At 53.5% G+C, this 17,887-nt stretch overlaps 8 protein-coding genes across 10 annotated transcripts; 3 read left to right on the plus strand and 5 right to left on the minus strand.

Moving 5' to 3' along the window:
• Positions 1-1,269: 1,269 nt before the first annotated feature.
• KRP23_6065 (putative MFS-type transporter YhjX) lies at positions 1,270-2,766 on the plus strand (the record flags this gene model as incomplete). Its single annotated transcript, XM_067891208.1, has 1 exon — positions 1,270-2,766. One exon carries the CDS (start codon positions 1,270-1,272, stop codon positions 2,764-2,766), a length of 1,497 nt encoding a protein of 498 aa, XP_067745586.1.
• A 1,335-nt stretch (positions 2,767-4,101) lies between these two features.
• On the plus strand, positions 4,102-5,601 carry KRP23_6066 (putative MFS-type transporter YhjX; the record flags this gene model as incomplete). Its single annotated transcript, XM_067891209.1, has 1 exon — positions 4,102-5,601. One exon carries the CDS (start codon positions 4,102-4,104, stop codon positions 5,599-5,601), a length of 1,500 nt encoding a protein of 499 aa, XP_067745587.1.
• A 139-nt stretch (positions 5,602-5,740) lies between these two features.
• KRP23_6067 (uncharacterized protein) lies at positions 5,741-7,111 on the minus strand (the record flags this gene model as incomplete). Its single annotated transcript, XM_067891210.1, has 1 exon — positions 5,741-7,111. One exon carries the CDS (start codon positions 7,109-7,111, stop codon positions 5,741-5,743), a length of 1,371 nt encoding a protein of 456 aa, XP_067745588.1.
• Positions 7,112-7,601: 490 nt separating this feature from the next.
• On the minus strand, positions 7,602-9,193 carry KRP23_6068 (uncharacterized protein; the record flags this gene model as incomplete). Its single annotated transcript, XM_067891211.1, has 2 exons — positions 7,602-7,784; positions 7,865-9,193. The coding sequence occupies 2 exons, from the start codon at positions 9,191-9,193 to the stop codon at positions 7,602-7,604; spliced, it is 1,512 nt and encodes a 503-aa protein (XP_067745589.1).
• Positions 9,194-9,696: 503 nt separating this feature from the next.
• On the plus strand, positions 9,697-10,666 carry KRP23_6069 (uncharacterized protein; the record flags this gene model as incomplete). The annotated part of the gene is made up of 6 exons (XM_067891212.1): positions 9,697-9,876; positions 9,960-9,982; positions 10,046-10,136; positions 10,210-10,255; positions 10,324-10,456; positions 10,519-10,666. 6 exons carry the CDS (start codon positions 9,697-9,699, stop codon positions 10,664-10,666), a joined length of 621 nt encoding a protein of 206 aa, XP_067745590.1.
• Positions 10,667-10,838: 172 nt separating this feature from the next.
• Positions 10,839-12,076, minus strand: KRP23_6070 (Protein YIPF1-like protein; the record flags this gene model as incomplete). Its single annotated transcript, XM_067891214.1, has 6 exons — positions 10,839-10,887; positions 10,960-11,111; positions 11,189-11,563; positions 11,653-11,813; positions 11,887-11,911; positions 12,038-12,076. 6 exons carry the CDS (start codon positions 12,074-12,076, stop codon positions 10,839-10,841), a joined length of 801 nt encoding a protein of 266 aa, XP_067745591.1.
• A 174-nt stretch (positions 12,077-12,250) lies between these two features.
• On the minus strand, positions 12,251-13,147 carry KRP23_6071 (Heat shock 70 kDa protein 6; the record flags this gene model as incomplete). The annotated part of the gene is made up of 3 exons (XM_067891215.1): positions 12,251-12,358; positions 12,448-12,690; positions 12,761-13,147. The coding sequence occupies 3 exons, from the start codon at positions 13,145-13,147 to the stop codon at positions 12,251-12,253; spliced, it is 738 nt and encodes a 245-aa protein (XP_067745592.1).
• Positions 13,148-13,586: 439 nt separating this feature from the next.
• On the minus strand, positions 13,587-17,743 carry KRP23_6072 (Chromatin-remodeling ATPase INO80; the record flags this gene model as incomplete). 3 transcript variants are annotated; one of them, XM_067891218.1, is made up of 11 exons in its annotated part: positions 13,587-13,946; positions 14,023-15,183; positions 15,265-15,540; positions 15,613-16,071; positions 16,159-16,259; positions 16,332-16,444; positions 16,547-16,993; positions 17,071-17,099; positions 17,170-17,221; positions 17,300-17,587; positions 17,652-17,743. In XM_067891218.1, the coding sequence occupies 11 exons, from the start codon at positions 17,741-17,743 to the stop codon at positions 13,587-13,589; spliced, it is 3,378 nt and encodes a 1,125-aa protein (XP_067745595.1). The 3 variants fall into 3 exon arrangements, with proteins under 3 accessions (XP_067745595.1, XP_067745594.1, XP_067745593.1); XM_067891217.1 differs by having other exon boundaries at positions 17,071-17,096; positions 17,300-17,590; XM_067891216.1 differs by having other exon boundaries at positions 17,300-17,590.
• Between the last annotated feature and the right edge of the window lie 144 nt (positions 17,744-17,887).

Genomic DNA, 17,887 nt, shown 5'->3' on the forward strand with positions numbered 1-17,887 from the left:
CTCGCGGTACTTTTCACCGCAGGAAACCGGGGGAGCTTGAAGCAGACCATATGCTGCAAACACGTTCGATTCTGTCTGCAGCTCGCTTGGCGCTGTGCACTGCACAGTGTGCAGCAGCCACCGCGCAACGGGATCGGCGGCAAATCCAGTCGCAAGTCGGAGGTGTCGTCGGCAGCGTGGTCGCGCGCTGGTCTCGAATCGAGAGCGCCAAACCGAAAAGGCAGAAGCCGCGTGACGATGTTATCGATGTCATCTCGAACTGGCAAAAAGGTCATGGTTGAGTCGACGCATAAAACGCTATGGGAATCTCGTGCTTTGCTCTAATCCTGGATCAGGAAGTTTTTTGTTGGATGACCACGGCCAGCAAGCATGCAACTGATCGCAGTGTACATGTAATTGTACACGTTGCATCGCACGGTGCAGGCAAATGTACTGTACGTATGTGCCAATGCACGATGTATCAATACATGTACAAGTACGCCAGCGCTTGAAATTTAAGTTGACTGTTGTAGCAGAATAGCTCTGTTCGACTGGCGTCGTTTGGCCACGGCCCCGACATGGAAGTCACAGTCTCACATCGTTTCCTGCGAAGTACTTGAAGTACTGTACATGTATTGATCACAGATATGGAAAACCCCTGCTCGCTGATGATCAGGAGGGTTGCGAGGAACTCGAGCATAGACGAGAAGAAAAGGCGTGGCTCATCATTAATTCTGTGGGACCCTTTTTAATCATGCACGATAAATGGTGGCCACCTCTTTGAGACGGCGGTATTCAACGCAATGCATGCACGAAGTACATGTGAACATGCATTAAAATACACACCACAATAATACATGTCCATACATTACAGTGTCTGCGCTGCATGCATGGTACAGGTAAGTACCGTACCCATGCTGCATGATGCCTGCTCCAATTCTAACCGGCACAGCACACGACTTTAACTTCGTAGAGAAAGAGCGTCTCGGAAGACTTATGGGAAAAGTTGCTCGGATAATTGAACTGCGCGCTCGCTTTTGTCTTGGCGCTGCGCCGTCTACGCGTGCTGCATGACAGACGGGCGTTTACCCGGCTTTCCCACAGGATCTCGGAGGACATCCCATCGCGACGCCCTTGCATACCGAAGCCTCGACAATCGGGAGACCTTCACGCACGCCAACGCAGCACCAACCACGCTCCAACTCGAGCGACTCGACTTACCAGCTCACTTTGGAATCTGCCTCCTCACGCAGAAGTCTTCGTCTCCGCAAGCCCTCCAAGCACTCCGTCATGTTCGGGCTCACGTTCTCGCGCTGGTACCTGTTCGTCGCGGCCTTCGTCGTGCAGTTCTGCATCGGTTGCATCTACGCCTGGTCGGTGCTCAACCACCCCATTGATTTGGCCGTCTACGGCGATGCCAAGAAGGGCCGCGCAGTCAACGCCTTCTACATTGCCATCGGTGTCTTCGGCGCCGCTACGTCCCTGTTGGGCCCCACCATCGAGCGTAAGGGGCCTCAGTGGGGTGTCTTTGTTGGTACGGTACTCTACATGATCGGCCACATCGTCACGGCCCTCGGTTGTCACTACAAGTCCATCGCTGTCATCTACATCGGCTACGGTGTCATCACCGCCATCGGTATGGGCATGTGCTACATCTCGCCCGTTGCTACGCTGCAGAAGTGGTTCCCCGACTACCGCGGCACCGCCGCCGGGTTTGCTGTTGCTGGTTACGGTGCGGGGTCGGTTGTGTGGAGCAAGGTGTACCTGCCTACTATTGACGCCGTCGGTCTTGCTTGGATGTTCGTCCTGCTTGGTGCTATCATGAGTGCTGCCATGTTCGCGTCTGCTCTGATCCTCCGCGTCCCGCCTGCCGACTTCACTGTGAACGGCCTCAACATCCACGGTGACCGTGTGGACGAGAACGAGGCTCTCGAGAAGTACGACGACACCTACAAGGCCGTCCAGACCCCCAAGGTCGACGATGAACCCGAGAACTCGAGCTCGTCGATCAAGCAGATGACGCTCAAGCAGGCCCTCTTGACCCCCGACTACATCTTCATGTACATCATGTTCTTCGGCAACCAGCTTTTTGGTGTCATCGTGCTGTCCCGCCTCTCAGGCATGTGCACCGACATCTTCAACAAGAGTGCCGGCACTGCCTCCGACATTGTGTCCATCAACAGTGCGTTCAACTGCTGCGGTCGTCTCGCCTTCCCGGCCATTTCGGACTTCCTTGTGCGTTTCTGCAACGTTGAGAAGACGTTTGCCCGCAAGGTGCTCTACTACTTCACTCTGGGTGCCCAGGTGATTGTCCTGGGCTCGCTTCCCACGGTCATCCGCCACAACAGCTACACTGTCTTCGTGGTTGAGATCTTCGTTCTCACGTGCAGCTACGGTGGTGGCTTCGGCACCATCCCCGCTTTCGTCACGGACATGTTCGGCGCCTACAACATTGGCCCCATGCACGGCATCATTCTCACGGCCATGGCGATTGGCGGTGTCGTCGGTGGTCTTTCCTTCAACAGCGCGTACAATGGCAAGATCGCCGACGGCATGAGCGTGGGTGAGGCGTACATCGACAACATCCAGATCATCTTCGTGGTCGTCTGCATTGGTTTCGTGGTGCTCTTCCTGGTGCGTACGAACGCCAAGGACCGTTTTGAGCCTGGTTACCACTACTCGCTGTGCGGCAAGCGTGTTATTAGCATCCCGCCTAAGGATAAGAATGTGATGCAGCAGCAGGAAGCTGAGGCTGCCGGCGAGAAACTGCCTGAGAGTGCTGTTTAAATGTTGAGAAACACAAGTTAATAAGTAATACGATCTGCTGTCAAGTTCAATTGCAAAATTGGGAAGCGGCTAAATACCCCTCTCTGCGTGGTATACTTTGGTTGTACGTAGTAGTTGTTTGCCGATGGTAAGGATGCCAACATTAGATGAGATGCAAGTAGGATAGCGACTCCATTGGCGAGATTAACTCTCGCCATTCGATACGCATAGCCCTTGAATCAACCTCGCAGTCCTGCACGTGTAGTCAGTTTAACGAGAAGACATCAGCCTCGATTCAGCAGACAACCGAAGTGTTTCTTGCTGAGAGGAATGAAGGCATTACCAGCCAATAATCCCTTCAAGGTGAATCGGACGAGCCTGTGATCTTTAGGGGTCGCACGAAAGCATTGCGGCGCTCCTCAAGTGACTTGGCGAAGGATTTTGTGAGCATCTCGCCTAAGTCACATTGGTTTTCAGACGCTGACACCGACGTTCACAAGAACGCCTGGCGACCAAAGCAAGCAAAGTTCACCAACGCATGCCAGCGACGGGAAAGGGTACATGTAGCCGTGTTCCCTTCATCTATAGCGTCGCGTACAGCTCGCGCCTTGGCGACCTGTTTGTGCGAATTGGACCGCTGCCGCCGATTTGTATCGCCGAGTTTATTCGTGATGTGGCATTTCTGTCCTCGCGGTACTTTTCGCAGCAGGAGCAGAAGTGTTGACATTTTAAAATGCTTATCCTGCATGCAGAATCTGTAGCAGACCTACACTGTGCTTACTGCCAGTCGTGCTTCGCAGTGTACTCTGTACATCAGCCATCGTCCAGTGACCCGGAATTGGGATTGGCGACACATCCAGTCGCAAGTCGTTCGCGCCTTCGGCAACACTCCCTCTTCACAGCAGGATGCTCGTTTCCAATGACAAAATGTCTGCACTGACAATGCACACGCAATTAGTTAGAGGACTATTGAAGTTCCTCTAAGATCTCAAAAAAACAAAGGCGCATACATGCTCTGTCATTATTTTCCCGGTAAACGGCCATACATGTACTTCATAATAAAACTGTTGGTTATTTGCTTGTACCGGTAAGCGCTACGATAGACACAACCGTACCTCGTACTTGGTCTGTCTGCTTTTAAGCTTGCACGTGGTTGAAGCACATGCTCAAATCGCTTGCTGGATCGGAACCAGGACCGGCCAGACAGGCTAGGATTTCCCATCTCGATGATGTCCTCGCTTTTTGCCAACACCTCGACAATCGACCGAAGGACACCGTTCAGTTTGAAATCGACCTCCCAACGCAAAAGTCCCCACAAGCTCTACAAGATATTATCGGATACCCGGTATCGCTACCATGCTCGGACTCAAGTTTTCGCGTTGGTATCTATTTGCCGCAGCTTTTGCGGTGCAGTTCTGCATCGGTTGCATCTACGCCTGGTCGGTGCTCAACCACCCCATTGATTTGGCCGTCTACGGCGATGCCAAGAAGGGCCGCGCTGTCAACGCCTTCTACATTGCAATGGGCGTCTTCGGAACAGCGGCTGCAGTTCTGGGACCTACCATCGAGCGTAAGGGGCCACGATGGGCTGTTTCAGTGGGCACAACGTTGTTCATGATCGGGCACATCGTCACGGCCATCGGTTGCCACTACAAGGCCATTGCCTGGATCTACATTGGCTACGGCATCATCACTGCTATCGGCTTGGGTATGTGCTACGTCTCACCCGTTTCGACGCTGCAGAAGTGGTTCCCCGACTACCGCGGCACCGCCGCCGGGTTTGCTGTTGCTGGCTCCGGTGCGGGGTCGGTTGTGTGGAGCAAGGTGTACCTGCCTACTATTGACGCCGTCGGTCTCGCTTGGATGTTCGTCCTGCTTGGTGCTGTCATGAGTGCTGCCATGTTCGCGTCTGCTCTGATCCTCCGCGTCCCGCCCGCCGACTACACCATCCACGGCCTCAACATCCACGGCAACGTCGTGAACGAAAGCGAAGCACTGGAAGAAAAGCTGAGCACCGCTTACAAGGCCGTCCAGACCCCCACGGTCGAGGATGGCCTCGACACCTCAAAGCCCCCCATTAAGTCGCTGACGCTCAAGCAGGCTGTCTTCACGCCTGACTACATCTTCATGTACATCATGTTCTTCGCCAACCAGCTTTTCGGTGTCATCGTACTGTCACGCCTCTCAGGCATGTGCACCGACATCTTCAACAAGAGTGCCGGCACTGCCTCCGACATTGTGTCCATCAACAGCGTGTTCAACTGCTGCGGTCGTCTCGCCTTCTCGGCCATTTCGGACTTCCTGGTGCGCTACTTCAAAATGGAAAAGACGTTTGCCCGCAAGGTGCTCTACTACTTCACTCTGGGTGCGCAGATTATTGTGATCGGCTCGCTTCCCACGGTCATCCGCCATGACAGCTTCACTTTCTTTGTGATTGAGATCTTCGTTCTCACGTGCAGCTACGGTGGGGGTCTTGGCACGATCCCGGCCCTCGTCACGGACATGTTCGGCGCCTACAACGTGGGTCCCATGCACGGCATTATTCTCACGTCTTTGGCATTCGGTGCTGTCGTTGGTGGTATCACTTTCAACAACACGTACAATGGCAAGATCGCCGACGGCATGAGCGTGGGTGAGGCGTACATCGACAACATCCAGATCATCTTCGTGGTCGTCTGCATTGGTTTCGTGGTGCTCTTCCTGGTGCGTACGAACGCCAAGGACCGTTTTGAGCCTGGTTACCACTACTCGCTGTGCGGCAAGCGTGTTATTAGCATCCCGCCTAAGGATAAGAATGTGATGCAGCAGCAGGAAGCTGAGGCTGCCGGCGAGAAACTGCCTGAGAGCGCAGTCTAATGTGTGCAGTAAGTGTCATGTAAAAACTCATTTTGCAACTGAAGTGTTGAAGTGTTGAATCCATTTGTGTTGACCGTGTTCCTTTCATCCAAGTCCACTTACAAAACTACGGTGCATTGGATGCGTTGTTTTTTTCTTCCTAGCACGACAAAGGCGTCGTGGATGATATTGAGGAGGTTGCAGTCGTTGTTGCGGATCCTGAATCAGTGTTCGAGGTGGTTGAAACTGCAGTCGTATCGGTCGATTCGATATCTGAGCTCCCAGCGCTTGACACGGCAGCCGAGTCCAGACTCGAGTCTGAGACTAACCATGCGCTGATCACATCGCCAAGCAGCAACCCCTCGTCGCTTTCGTAGCTTGTAAAATTCGTGTCGGCCAGAAACACGTGCTTCGTGCCCTCCACGTAGAATGTGGTGATGCGGGAACTCAAACTTTGGTATGCGTCCAAGATGGCGCTCATGTCGGCGTAAAAGTCTTCCTCAGAGACGAGGTTGGTGAACGGGTAGCCTTCAATGCCTTCCTCTAGAAGCGCGTAGAAGTACCGTTGTGTCAGATCTCCCTTACTGTTGATGAAAAGCCAATTGCCTTGTGGCTCCGCTTCAATCAATGACCCCGTCATCTCAACGGTTGATGCCGTCTCTGCATCGCAAGCCGCCACGACGGTAGCAGGCATGCCCAGGTTAACATCGCACACACCGGTGAAGTGCAGGGATTGAGATCCAGTGTGATTCGCAGGTACAGCACCAACATAGCTATCGGCTATCACAGAGAATCGAGTACCCTTGGAGCTGACATCCCATAGCTCAGCAATATGAGCACTGTGCAGCTGTGCGCCGAGTGAGCCAGCACTTTCACCGCCGACGATGAGGTTGTCAACGTCCGGATAGTTCTCGAGCGCCCAGTTCAACGCTGCTTGGGTGTTGTTGTATCCGTTCAAGTGCATGGTATAGTTCAGTCCGAGACATTGCGGTTCTCCTAGTAGCCCCGCAACACTGCTGTCGTACGGCTCCAAGATCCTGTTCCCAGCGTGGACATCTCCAGTGCAGTAAGGGATGAATACAATGTTCCAGTCCTTGAACATGTTGTCCGATATCGACCGATTCAGCACGCCTGCACTGCTTGACGTTGCAGCGGTGGCGAGTGTCGCGCTAGCCCCCAGTGAGCATTGTAGACTAAAAGAGCACGTTTCCTCGTCAGTGCAGGCACCACCGCCCTGGAAGAAAATCATCAAGTTCGACTTGTCCAGATCCGCATTCGGGAACACTTGGAAGAAGTACGTCGAGTTCGTTGAGAACGCCGTCACCGAGTCCTGATAGTCGTCGAAAGCACAGCGTGTGTTGCCGCCCGGGTAGATGAGTACGCTGCCGTCATCGTCGGAGGGCGTGAGACTTCCGACGGCGCAGGTTTCAGAGCTACTGAGCGTGCAGATGGACTCAGCCGTGAAAGCCGGCACCGAAGCGAGGATCGCCGTTGCAGCGAGCAGGGTGGACGCGGTGTAAGTGAGATGCATGGATGCAGAAGCGTGAAAGGTAGAGAGGGTTATGAAGCCGAGCTGGGGAAGCCGAAGTCAATTGAGAAATGAAGGATGACAAGTTGTCATTGACAACCAGCATATGCAGACCTCTTGCCCACCGAAAGATTGGTCCACTTCGTGTTAAACCACTCCGATAGTCTCCTTGAAGTTTGTTGCCATAACTTCAACTTTGTTGCGTCAAAGCATTTGCCCAAGTACACGCATTGAGAGATTCACTGAGCCCAGACCTCCGGGCACGATGTGCACAGCTGGACTTGAAGCGATGGTGCGTTGGAAAGCTTGGAAACCAAGTTGGATTGTAGTAGGATACAGTATTACGCAATGGTCATTGATTGAAAATCACTCAGGGAGGGAGCTGGCTCCGGTTGTTCAATGGAATAAGTGTCATGAGGTCGGATTCGCGTTTCCATTGCCATAATCGGGCAGCTGCAATTGCAATCAGGGGAACACAAGGTCGATCCTTATGCTACCGGTATCTTCCTAGCACGAGAGGGGCACGGAAGTCGATGGTCTGGAAGAAGTGGTAGCACTGGGCGAAGTTGTCGTTGAAGGCGACTTGGTAGTACTTGGCGCTGTACTTGACGATGAAGTAGAACTGGGAGATGTAGTCGAGCTTGGCGACGAAGTGACAGTGGAAGGTGAAGTGGTGCTTGGGGACGAAATAGTGCTCGGTGACGGTGTGACACTGGGTGACGAGGAAGTAGTTGGAGAGGTGGTCGTGGCGCCTACCGTTCCTGGGGCTGCTGTTGTGGCAGTGGGGGTCTGCGTGGATGCCTTCGTAGTCGCTCCTGGAGTCTCGGCTGTCGGTGAAGGCGTAGAGTTTGAGTTCAGGCTCGAGTTCGAGACCAACCACTCGTTGATGACATCTCCAAGCAGCAAGCCTCCATCGCTCTCGTAGCTCGTGAAGTTCGAGTCAGCCAAAAAGACGTGCTTCGTGCCCTCAACGTAAAACGTCGTGATTTTCGAGCTCACGGTCTGGTACGCATCCAAGATCGCACTCATGTTTGAGAAAAAGCCCTCTTCGGAGATCAGATCCGAAAACGGGTAACCCAGGATGCCTTCGTCAACAAGAGCGTAGAAATACCGCTGGGTCTTGTCTCCCTTGCTGTCGATGAACAGCCAATTGCCCTCAGGTTGTGCTTCAAGCAGCGCTTCAATCATCTCGATGGTGGTAGCTGTGCCAGCCTCGCAAGCTCTCACGATGTCCTCGTCCAAGCCAAAGTCGTTTGTGCACGCCCCATAATACACCAGAAGCTCAGCCGCTGGGTGGTTCTCAGGCACGACACCAACGTAGCTGTCCGCCAGCACCGAAAACCGCGTGTCTTTGGCATCGACTTCCCACATCTCAGCGATCTTGGCACTGTGTACTTGAGCTCCAAGCGACCCAGCACTCTCACCACCGACGATGAGGTTGTCAACTTCCGGGTAGTTTTCAAGGGCCCAATCTAGCACCGCCATGGTATTGTTGTATCCGTTCATGTGCATGGCGTAGTCCAGTCCAAGACACTGCGAGTTTCCCAGCAGCACTTCGATGCCACTCTCGTAGGCCGCTGTGACTCGGTTGCCAATGTGGATGTCACCCGTGCAGTAAGGGATAAACACGATGTTCCAGTCCTTGAACATGTTGTCCGATATCGACCGATTCAGCACACCTGCACTACTTGCAATGGCAGCCGTCGTGAACGTCGCACTCGCTCCCAACGAGCACTGCAAACCGAATGCGCAAGTGTCTGCATCTGCACAGGCACCACCACCCTGGAAGAAAATCATCAAGTTCGACTTGTCCAGATCCGCATTCGGGAACACTTGGAAGAAGTACGTCGAGTTCGTTGAGAACGCCGTCACCGAGTCCTGATAGTCGTCGAAAGCACAGCGTGTGTTGCCGCCCGGGTAGATGAGTACGCTGCCGTCATCGTCGGAGGGCGTGAGACTTCCGACGGCGCAGGTTTCAGAGCTACTGAGTGTGCAGATGGACTCAGCCGTGAAAGCCGGCACCGAAGCGAGGATCGCCGTTGCAGCGAGCAAGGTGGATGCGACGCTAGTGAGGCGGAAGGCCATCGTTCCGAAGAAGTCCTGGGCGGGTGTGGAGTTGCAAAGTGATCCTGGTCAGCTCCGGTCCTGTCATCACGTCGCGCAGTCTCCGCTAGACAAGATTGCCGTGAGCCTTCCCGTGGTGTCCCACGATCAGGACCCCTTTTGACTGCAACTTCAACGTGTAACACTGCTTGGGATTGCGGCGGAATTTGCGCTCTATGCGCCGCAAAGGTGGACGAGATGGCACTCAGCGACCTGGCCACTCTTCAGCCTCACTACGTCTGCACCCAGATATCTTGGTCGTGCGGGAAGAAATGCATTTACGTGGCGCCAACCCAATCTATCCGTCGACAACTCGTTTGTCCAGTGTGCACAGCTGAGCTCGGCAATCCACATCTTGTCGGTGTTGCCTTTGAAGCCAGCAACCTCCTCTCCAATTGGTTTATATACCTTTCGTTTTCCACCAATCATAACGTCGATCAGAAATTATTGACGTCGGAAGGAATCCAGTCACCGAGTCTCGTGCAATGCAGGCCAAAGGGTACGCGCGGCTGTCGGCGCCGGCGAAGGCCTCGCCCGCGCGGGCAACGTCGCACATCGGCTGCAAAGAATACCTCATGACGGTGTCGAGCCGGCTGTACTTCTCCAGCTTCTACCGCCTCGTGTACTTCTTCATGGTCGCGTCGAGCCTCGTCTGCGTCGTCTGGGTGAGCAGGTTCTCGTTGATTTCGTGGAGAGAAACAATTCACTCATTGGTTCTATGGTCTGTGCGTGTGTGTGGCAACAATAGACTGGCATGAACAACTGGAAAATGTAGGCTGGTGCTCGACAAACGGTGGGTTTTGGGCAGCCGGGTCTAATGTTGTGCTATTGCAGCCCATCGTCGGTGGTGTTCATCTCTCTGGAGATCACAGTGAGCGCGCTGCTGGTGTTTGAAGTGCTACTGCGCATGATGGCGTTCAAGAGGGTGGGCAAGAGCTTGCGTTGCCTGGTGTTGGTGCTGCTGGCGAGTGTCTTACGAGATGTTGTGATATTTACAGCGGTTCTGGCACAAGTGGTGCAACATCTTCGACATTATTGCGTTGGGTGCGTTGGATTTGCAGGTTGCGAGGGATTTGGCTGTGGAGGCTCATGTGATTGTTGCTGCATTGCAGCCATGAGTCTGGTGTCCGTGGCCATGTACTTCAACGAGGAAGGCGTGCTGGGCGAGCTGGAGGAGGTCGCGACGGACTCGGTGCTTGCGCTGCGCAATGCGGTGCAATACGTCCGACTAGCAATTTTTCTCAAGTAAGTTGCTGTACACAGTGGTGAAGAATATGACAACTAAGCTGCTGCTCCTTTTTGTGCAGGAATCGCTCGGATCGGCCCGCGACTCTCGGCAAAGACATCGACTTCGAGGAGTTGGCCGCCCATCCGGATGACGAGCGAGAAATGATGCTGAACGCCGAGAGCGGAATGGGCTTGGATAGCGACGATGAGGAGATCCAGATCGTGTAGACATACATATCGTCGCTTGTGTCTCTGTATGATCGTTTGTCGTGGTATTTTTTTAATGTCATGTGCATCGCTAGGTAATGCAATACCGTACGAAGATCGGAAAAGTGCAGCAATTGAACAAAGAAAAACAACGATGCTCTCGTTTTCAATTACCTATGCAGACTATGGATGCTTAAAAGAAGAGCAGCTTCATGAGAATAGCCCACATCATGTGCGCGCCGCTGTCAAATGAAACAAGCACATTGAGTCAGTACGCAAGTCGTATCTGAATTGGCTGAATATGCATGGCGTACCTGATGACCGCCAACACTGGTAGCATCTTCTCCTTCGTTAGGTGCTCGGAAATGACGTGCCAAAGGTTGTTCAACAGGAAAAAGAGAGACCACGCCATCGCCATCAGCATCACAACCCAGTCCATACCGTCGAGCGGAGAAATACACAAGATCTGTGAACAGAGCGATTTGTACGTCAGTCAGTTAGAATTGAATTTAGTAGCAAGAAGACCAGCATCGGAAAACTCACCGCAGCAGGAATGAACATGATCGAGGAGTAACCGTAAAGGCATACGAGGAAGAGCAGCGTCATGGGTACTTGGAAGTACTTGCCCACGAGCCAGATCAGCATGGGTAGACCCATCAGGAAAATCTCCACGAGCGTGTACGCCGACGCCAAGCGGCTAAAATCGTACGACCACTCGTCTGTGTTGCCCTCGTAGTCCAAGTACGACGCCACATTGCTGCACGAGGCCAAACAGAAGATGAGCGTCGTCGAGAGCCAGAAAGGACCGTAAGCATCGGGAGCCTTGAGCGCCAGCTCTGCGAACGTCGGGTCCTTCTTGAACGGCACCAGCGCCCGCATGAGCCGCTGCTGAACGTCCGACGTGTCGACATCGAAGTACTGCACCATAACAGTCAAAACAATAAAATAGCAAGGTTAGACATCGTAGCACATCGTTATCAGCACGTAAACCGTCAAAAGTCACGCACCGGTTGGTAGAAAGCCAAGGAGAAGCATCCACACAGTCCCATGGGGCGTGCAGGCTTGCCGTCTTCTCCGTACGTCGCGCTCTTGGAGCCCATGAGCGTGTCCCTGACCTTCGGAGACATGAGTCCGTCCTCCAGCTCATCGCCTTCGACCACCGAGACCTCTGTACCCGATAGAGCAAGAAGCAGCAGTTAACAGTGGCATTCTGCGAGTAATTCTTTCAGTGTTGCGCATACCAAAGTCCAAGTCAGCGCCTCGGTCCTGGAGGTCAGAAATAAGCGATAGAGAGCAAGAGAAACCGCGCTTAGAAGCTGAAGGAATCAGTAGAGATGCGAGAGGTGAAGGCAGCCGCACTGGGTTCGGCGCAGAGGCGCTAGTTGCACGTACGTTCATGGCGTTCGCCGCGGACTTGACGTCGTCGTCCATGATGGCTGCCTGGCTTTTTGAGTGCGCTTCAGATCTGGCTGTTTTTGACCAATAGAATCGAAGCTGAGCTCAGGTACGTGGCAGGTTGAGCTTGTGTCAATAGAGATGTGGATCGATGAAGAGGAACAGTAGCGACAAATACATGTACTTCGAAGTACGTGTGTTGCAAGTAGTTTAGTCTAGGTCCTGTGTGGGCACAGCGGCCACGGCGGGGGCGCTGGCGGCCTCGGCCTCCGGGGCAGCAGCCTCGAACTCGGCGGCATCCTCCAGTTTACCCAGCTTCTGGTCGTCCTCGTCGGCGGGAGTTCACCGCCTTCTTGACAATGGCGTCTGACGTCGGCGGACGTCAGACGCTTGCAGTCCTGCATCACCTCCAGCGACTTCTGGCCAGTCTTGCGCTCCGAAGCGGTCACCGTAAGGACGCCCTTGGTGCTCACGGTAAAGGTCACCTTAATCTCCTTCGGGGTGATGCCCAACGCGCTCAGTTGCGCCACGAGAGTCTTGTCCTTGGCCATGAGGCGCTGGTCCTCGTAAATATGCAGGAACACAGCCTCCTGGTTGTCCTCCGAGGTCGTGAACAGCTCGGTCGAGGTGGCAGGCAGCACAGTCTCGCGCTGGATCCAGGGCCACGGACAAGTTGAGCGGTATCAAGTTCAGCAGCTTCTTGGGCTCAGAGACGCCGACGAGCTCAGCAAGGCCAGACGCCTCGATGGTGGCGCCGAAAGCAACACCCTCATCGGGCGACAGCTGCGTGTGCATGTTCTTGCCCTCGAAGTACTTCTTGATAAGGTTCTGCACCAGCGGGATGCGGGTGGAGCCACCGAGTGGTCCGTCTCGTTCTCCTCCAGGATCGCGTCGATCTCGGTGATCGTCTCGTGCACCTAGCTCCTCAAAACAGGGGGCGACAGCACGTGGCTTGTTGATAACCACATGCTCGAGTTTCTCGCTAGTGAAGTCCTCCGCCAGTTCTTTGAGGTTCTGTAGCAAAAGCGCCATGAAATCCACGGGGGTTCTCCTCGCCGTTGCGCTGAGTCTCAGCCTGTGCGACGCCGTCGGCGCCGGGAGTGCCATTGGAAGGCCACTCCTTGACATAGTCGCGGGCCCGACACGTTGGCGTGGGCCTTGCCCAGCAACAGCTTGAGGTGGAAGATGGTGTTCTCAGCGTGGGACGGCAGCTTGTTGACGGCCGTGTCGCCGACGATCACCTCCTCACGCTCGGAGCACGCATGGTGCGGGATCTTTGGCGATGGTGTCCACCTTGCTGTTGTGCCACACGCCCACGCAGCCGGGTGTGGTGCCGATGTCGACCACCGTGTTGCCTGGGTTCTGTCGAACCGATCTGAGTTGCCGGTTGTTGGCTAGAGCCCATTGGTCAATATTAAAATTACAATTCTGATCAGCCACACTTCAACGTGGGCTTTCAAGTCATTTATTCGCTTTGACGAGGCAACCTTGCGTGTTTCACCTACTTCCGCGTGCGGGGTACCATGCTTCAGTGGGCCTGATTTGTTCAAATCGTCTTCGTCGTCTTCGGCAGCAGGAAGTAAAATACGCTCGCACCGATCTGCACCAGGTTGCGGCTGCTTAGCGTCGCAGGCGGCGACGAGAAGCTGACTTCGCGGCCATTCACCGAAATCGGCGTTCGGAGGCTCAAGCACTCGATCACGAAGCTGCCGAGGCGAGCGTCCCACGAGATCACAGCGTGCGTCGTAGCAATCATGCTGTCGTTGCCCACGTGGCAGTTCACATCGCCCCCAGCGAGCCCCTTGAGGTTGGCAACGCCTAGATGCTTGTACAGCTCGCACCAACGAGCCTCCATACGCCCAAGAATGACGAATGGCTCCATAAAGAAATACTGGAATTGTTGGCTCTGCTTTCCAAAAAGGGAAAACATTGTTAGTGCGATACAATCCAATGAGATAAGCAAGCAGAATCGGTTTGCATACCTGTAGCTTCGCATAGCCCAACGGCGAGCTGCGCGGGTTTCTATCCAACTGATTGGTTTGAGCGCATAGCATGGCATTTTGACAGATCGGACGAGTGAACAAGAGGCTCGCCTCTCGCTCGAATGCTGTCGGAGCAATCACGTGTTGGCTTGTTGGCAGCGAGTGCTCTACTCGCTCGTGGAAATCGAGCAAGAGCTTCGAGCTGAAACGCGCTACGCAGTCCTTGCACGCGAACACTAACTGAGGCTCCACAAAGAGCTTGCATGCCTCAATTACTGACGGCGATTCGACTTTTGGCGACACTCCCACGGATTCAGGGGATTCTGGGCGGTCTGACGCATCGGGTGCCTCGTAAAACCCCGGAAAAGTGCCATCGTTCAGCCCGCTATACACCACGTTCCCCATCTCATCCACGTACTGATCATGGCCGCCCTTGGCCTTATTCAACACAACAAGCTTGGGCGAGTTGCATTTGCGGTTCTTGCATGTTTGCTTTCGAAGTCCAGGTCCGCCATATTTTTTCATATCAAGGCAATGCGGGCATTTCATACAATCAGGTGCATGACAACCCTCACACTCCCCGCACCGCACTACACGCTGCCGCGCCGATCCAGATCGAGAGCTCAAATCGCTGAGAGACAGGTGGTCATCCAAAAGCGTATCGCTTGCTGGCAGCAATAAGTCACGTGGAGAATCCATCGCAGCATCAGAATACCGAAGTGATTCCTCATCCGAGTCACCGTGTCCATAGATTGCCGTCGAGACAGAGTCTCCGTCACTTTCCACAGAAGAGTAAGCATTAGAGGCATCGTCGTCGGAATCACCTTTTGTACTGTTTCCTGACTTGTGGGGATCACTGGCACGTTTTGTCTTGCTGCGCTTCCTCTTCCTGGTTGCATACCCCCATATCTTGGGGTTCAAGCACTTTCTGTTCTTGCATGACTGTTTCCGAAGTCCCGGTCCACCATACTTCTTCATATCCTGGCAGTGCCCGCATTTCATGCAATCTTCAGCCAAACATCCGGCACATTTTCCGCAACGACCAATTCGCTGGCGAGAGCGATCACTGTCGGTTCGTTTTCTCGGAGGAACGTTCGGGGCCTGGATTGTGAGCTGCGGCTCCACCGGGTCCGGCAATGTACTTTGCGCAGCAAGTTTACCCTGTTATCGGTAGCACATACAACAAGTCATTTCAGTATTCAGAAGGGGATCAAAAAGTCGATGTACTTTGAAGTATCTCACCGTGGCAGGAATGTGCCCATTAACACGGTTGCGCGATTTCTTGTTCAATACGCGTCTCACTGGCACCATAATTGAAGGCTCTATTGCCCTCACAATGCCTTGCTTATCGAGCGTATCCAAAGCAGCCATCTCACGCTCGCAATTTTCCTTAGTGCAAGACTCCACTTTCGAAATAAACGCACGGGAAGCATCCGAGTTCGAAATCAGCGTAAATGCCTCCACCACGTCACACACTTGGCGAATTTGGTTTATGTGTAGTGCGGCACTACTCCATGCCTACATCGAGCACAACAAATATGTCAGTTCATCGTACGGACAACAGTTATATCCCATTTGCCGTTAGCTCACCAGCAACTTTCGACGTGAGCTGAACAGCTCAGGCACCAAAAAGTGCAGTAACTTTCGGGCGTCGATCTCAAATCCAGGCTGACAAAGCAGCAAGCGCTGACGGCACCGAAGTGAAAGCAATTGAGACCAAATCGCAGTAATTTTGTCAGCCGCTTGTGGTATATCAATCACACTGAGCTGACACTGCAATGAAGTCACGACCGAGATGTCCTCCATGAATACTTCGTAGCTGGTGAGCAGGACGTGCGCTGACAAGTTGTGATTAGAGAAATACTCGTTGCTCAGCAGCTGCAGAAGGTTCTGCCGATCTTCCTTGCTACCCCAATACGGGTACAGCTGAATAAGCTGGTTAGATAACAGGGCTTTCTCCCATTGTGCTAGATCGGAGCCGGCAGCCACAACCACATAAAACGCTGAGGTGTTTTGGCTTGACGCAATCTGGGCCATAAATTCGCTGATCTGAGAATGCATACATCCACAAGCACGTCGATAACAGATTAGCTGCGCTACAGCAACTTGAACACGTCGCATTCAGTGTGGACTCACCTTCAATCGTTCCTTGTGACAACTATCTCCGATAACCACACCATTTGACCCTCGCTTGTACGAAGCGTATAGATCCTTGCTGCCTTCTTGTACATTGCTTTCTTGAAAATATGACACCAACTTCGTGTCAGAAGCTTTCACTCCGTTTAATATTGCTGCCCATTTGTTCTCACTCGCCGAACCAGCAGTATCCTGTTGAAATGGGTTGGTAATGATGGTTAAAGGTGACATTTGGAGCTCTTCGTGACCTTCGTTAGCATATCCTGGGTAACTGTTAGCATGCGATCTGACGTCAAAAATAATTGTAAGTCATACTACATAGCATATCACAAACAAAACATCTAAAACCGGTTGTGGGTTCGCTGGACAGTGGGGATCTCAGTCTCACCTTTTCCACTCGTCGTCAAAATCCATAAGAGCTCGTTCATGGTCCTGATACAGCTGAAGACCGGTGATCCATGCGAGATCACAGGCATCGGATGACCCGTTCTGAGGATGCTTTCGCTCTACCAAGCGGGAGCAATACACCTCTAACTCTGAGACGAGGAATTCCTTTAGAGAAATATGGTCGGCTCTCTCCACCTTGCCTTCTTCAGCATCCTCGGGCTTCATTGCTACATCGCGACATCCCCGTTTTACCTCAGGTGTCGATAGGAACCCATCTTCACTAGAGGTTCGATTGGGTACTGACATTGGCGATTGAGATGGTGACGCCGTTGCCGCCCTCGCAGAAATACCATTTATCACGCCTGTGCCCTGTGATTCGCTTTGAGCGCCATTTTTGGTATGCTGGTTCAGCGTTGACAGGCAAATGCTTTTCAACGTCCCAACTTGCCTATGTGCAGAAATGTTCACCGTTCATCAATAAGTACACTTCAACTTCAGCTTCAGCTCCACACGAAAAAAACTTACGTGGTATCTTTCTCCTTTCCTTCCCTCTGCTAATACACACAAGCAGCCCCAATATCAGACCCCAACCAACGCACCGACACCCTTCACTCAGGAACAAACCTTTTCCGCGTCTTCTGCAGCTGATCCACCAAGCTTCACACTATCTTCAACTCTACATCCCACACACAACGCCGCCAAAATGATTAGCAGCCTTCCAGTCAATGCAAATTCTATTGAAACTGCCGCATACCCCAACTTCTCCTCTTGCCGGACGACCGGCTCCTCTATATGCACATGTTCCACCGTCTCCGGCGTGTGCACCAAGAAGGCAGCATTGTACGCCTTCTCCAGCGCGTCGTACGTCGGTTCATCCGACACGTCGGGTGGCGAGTCGTACTCGCGACCAGTCGGAATCTGCGTCAGCGACGCGCCCACTCTGGCGCGAGCCTTCTCCAGCTTTAGAATAACACGCCCCAGCTCCGAATCCACCTCGCTGCGCGCCTCCTGCGTGTGTGCCGTCGATTTACCAGGCTTGTTGCTTCTAGAACAGAATTAATTGCGTTATTTGAGAGAAATAGGCGCGGGCTTCGGTGTAGACGAACCTAGCGGCACTGCTGTCCGCCAGTAAGGCGAGCGCAGACGCGTGGGTGACTCCCGTAGCGGCGCCATCTGCCCGCGTGCTGCCGTCCGCCATGATCGCTCTCTCCCTTGGACTCGATGCGCCAGTTTGGCGCGGGTCGATCAGCGACCTCGCGAACGGTAGCAAAACCGATACACAATGGTTACACTAATTGGTGTAGTACACATATTCAACACCTCTCCAAACAGATTGGATACA

This window comes from Phytophthora ramorum (genome assembly GCF_020800215.1).
Source record: "Phytophthora ramorum isolate Pr-102 chromosome Unknown Phyram_PR-102_s0005, whole genome shotgun sequence".
NCBI classification, from domain to species: domain Eukaryota; phylum Oomycota; class Peronosporomycetes; order Peronosporales; family Peronosporaceae; genus Phytophthora; species Phytophthora ramorum.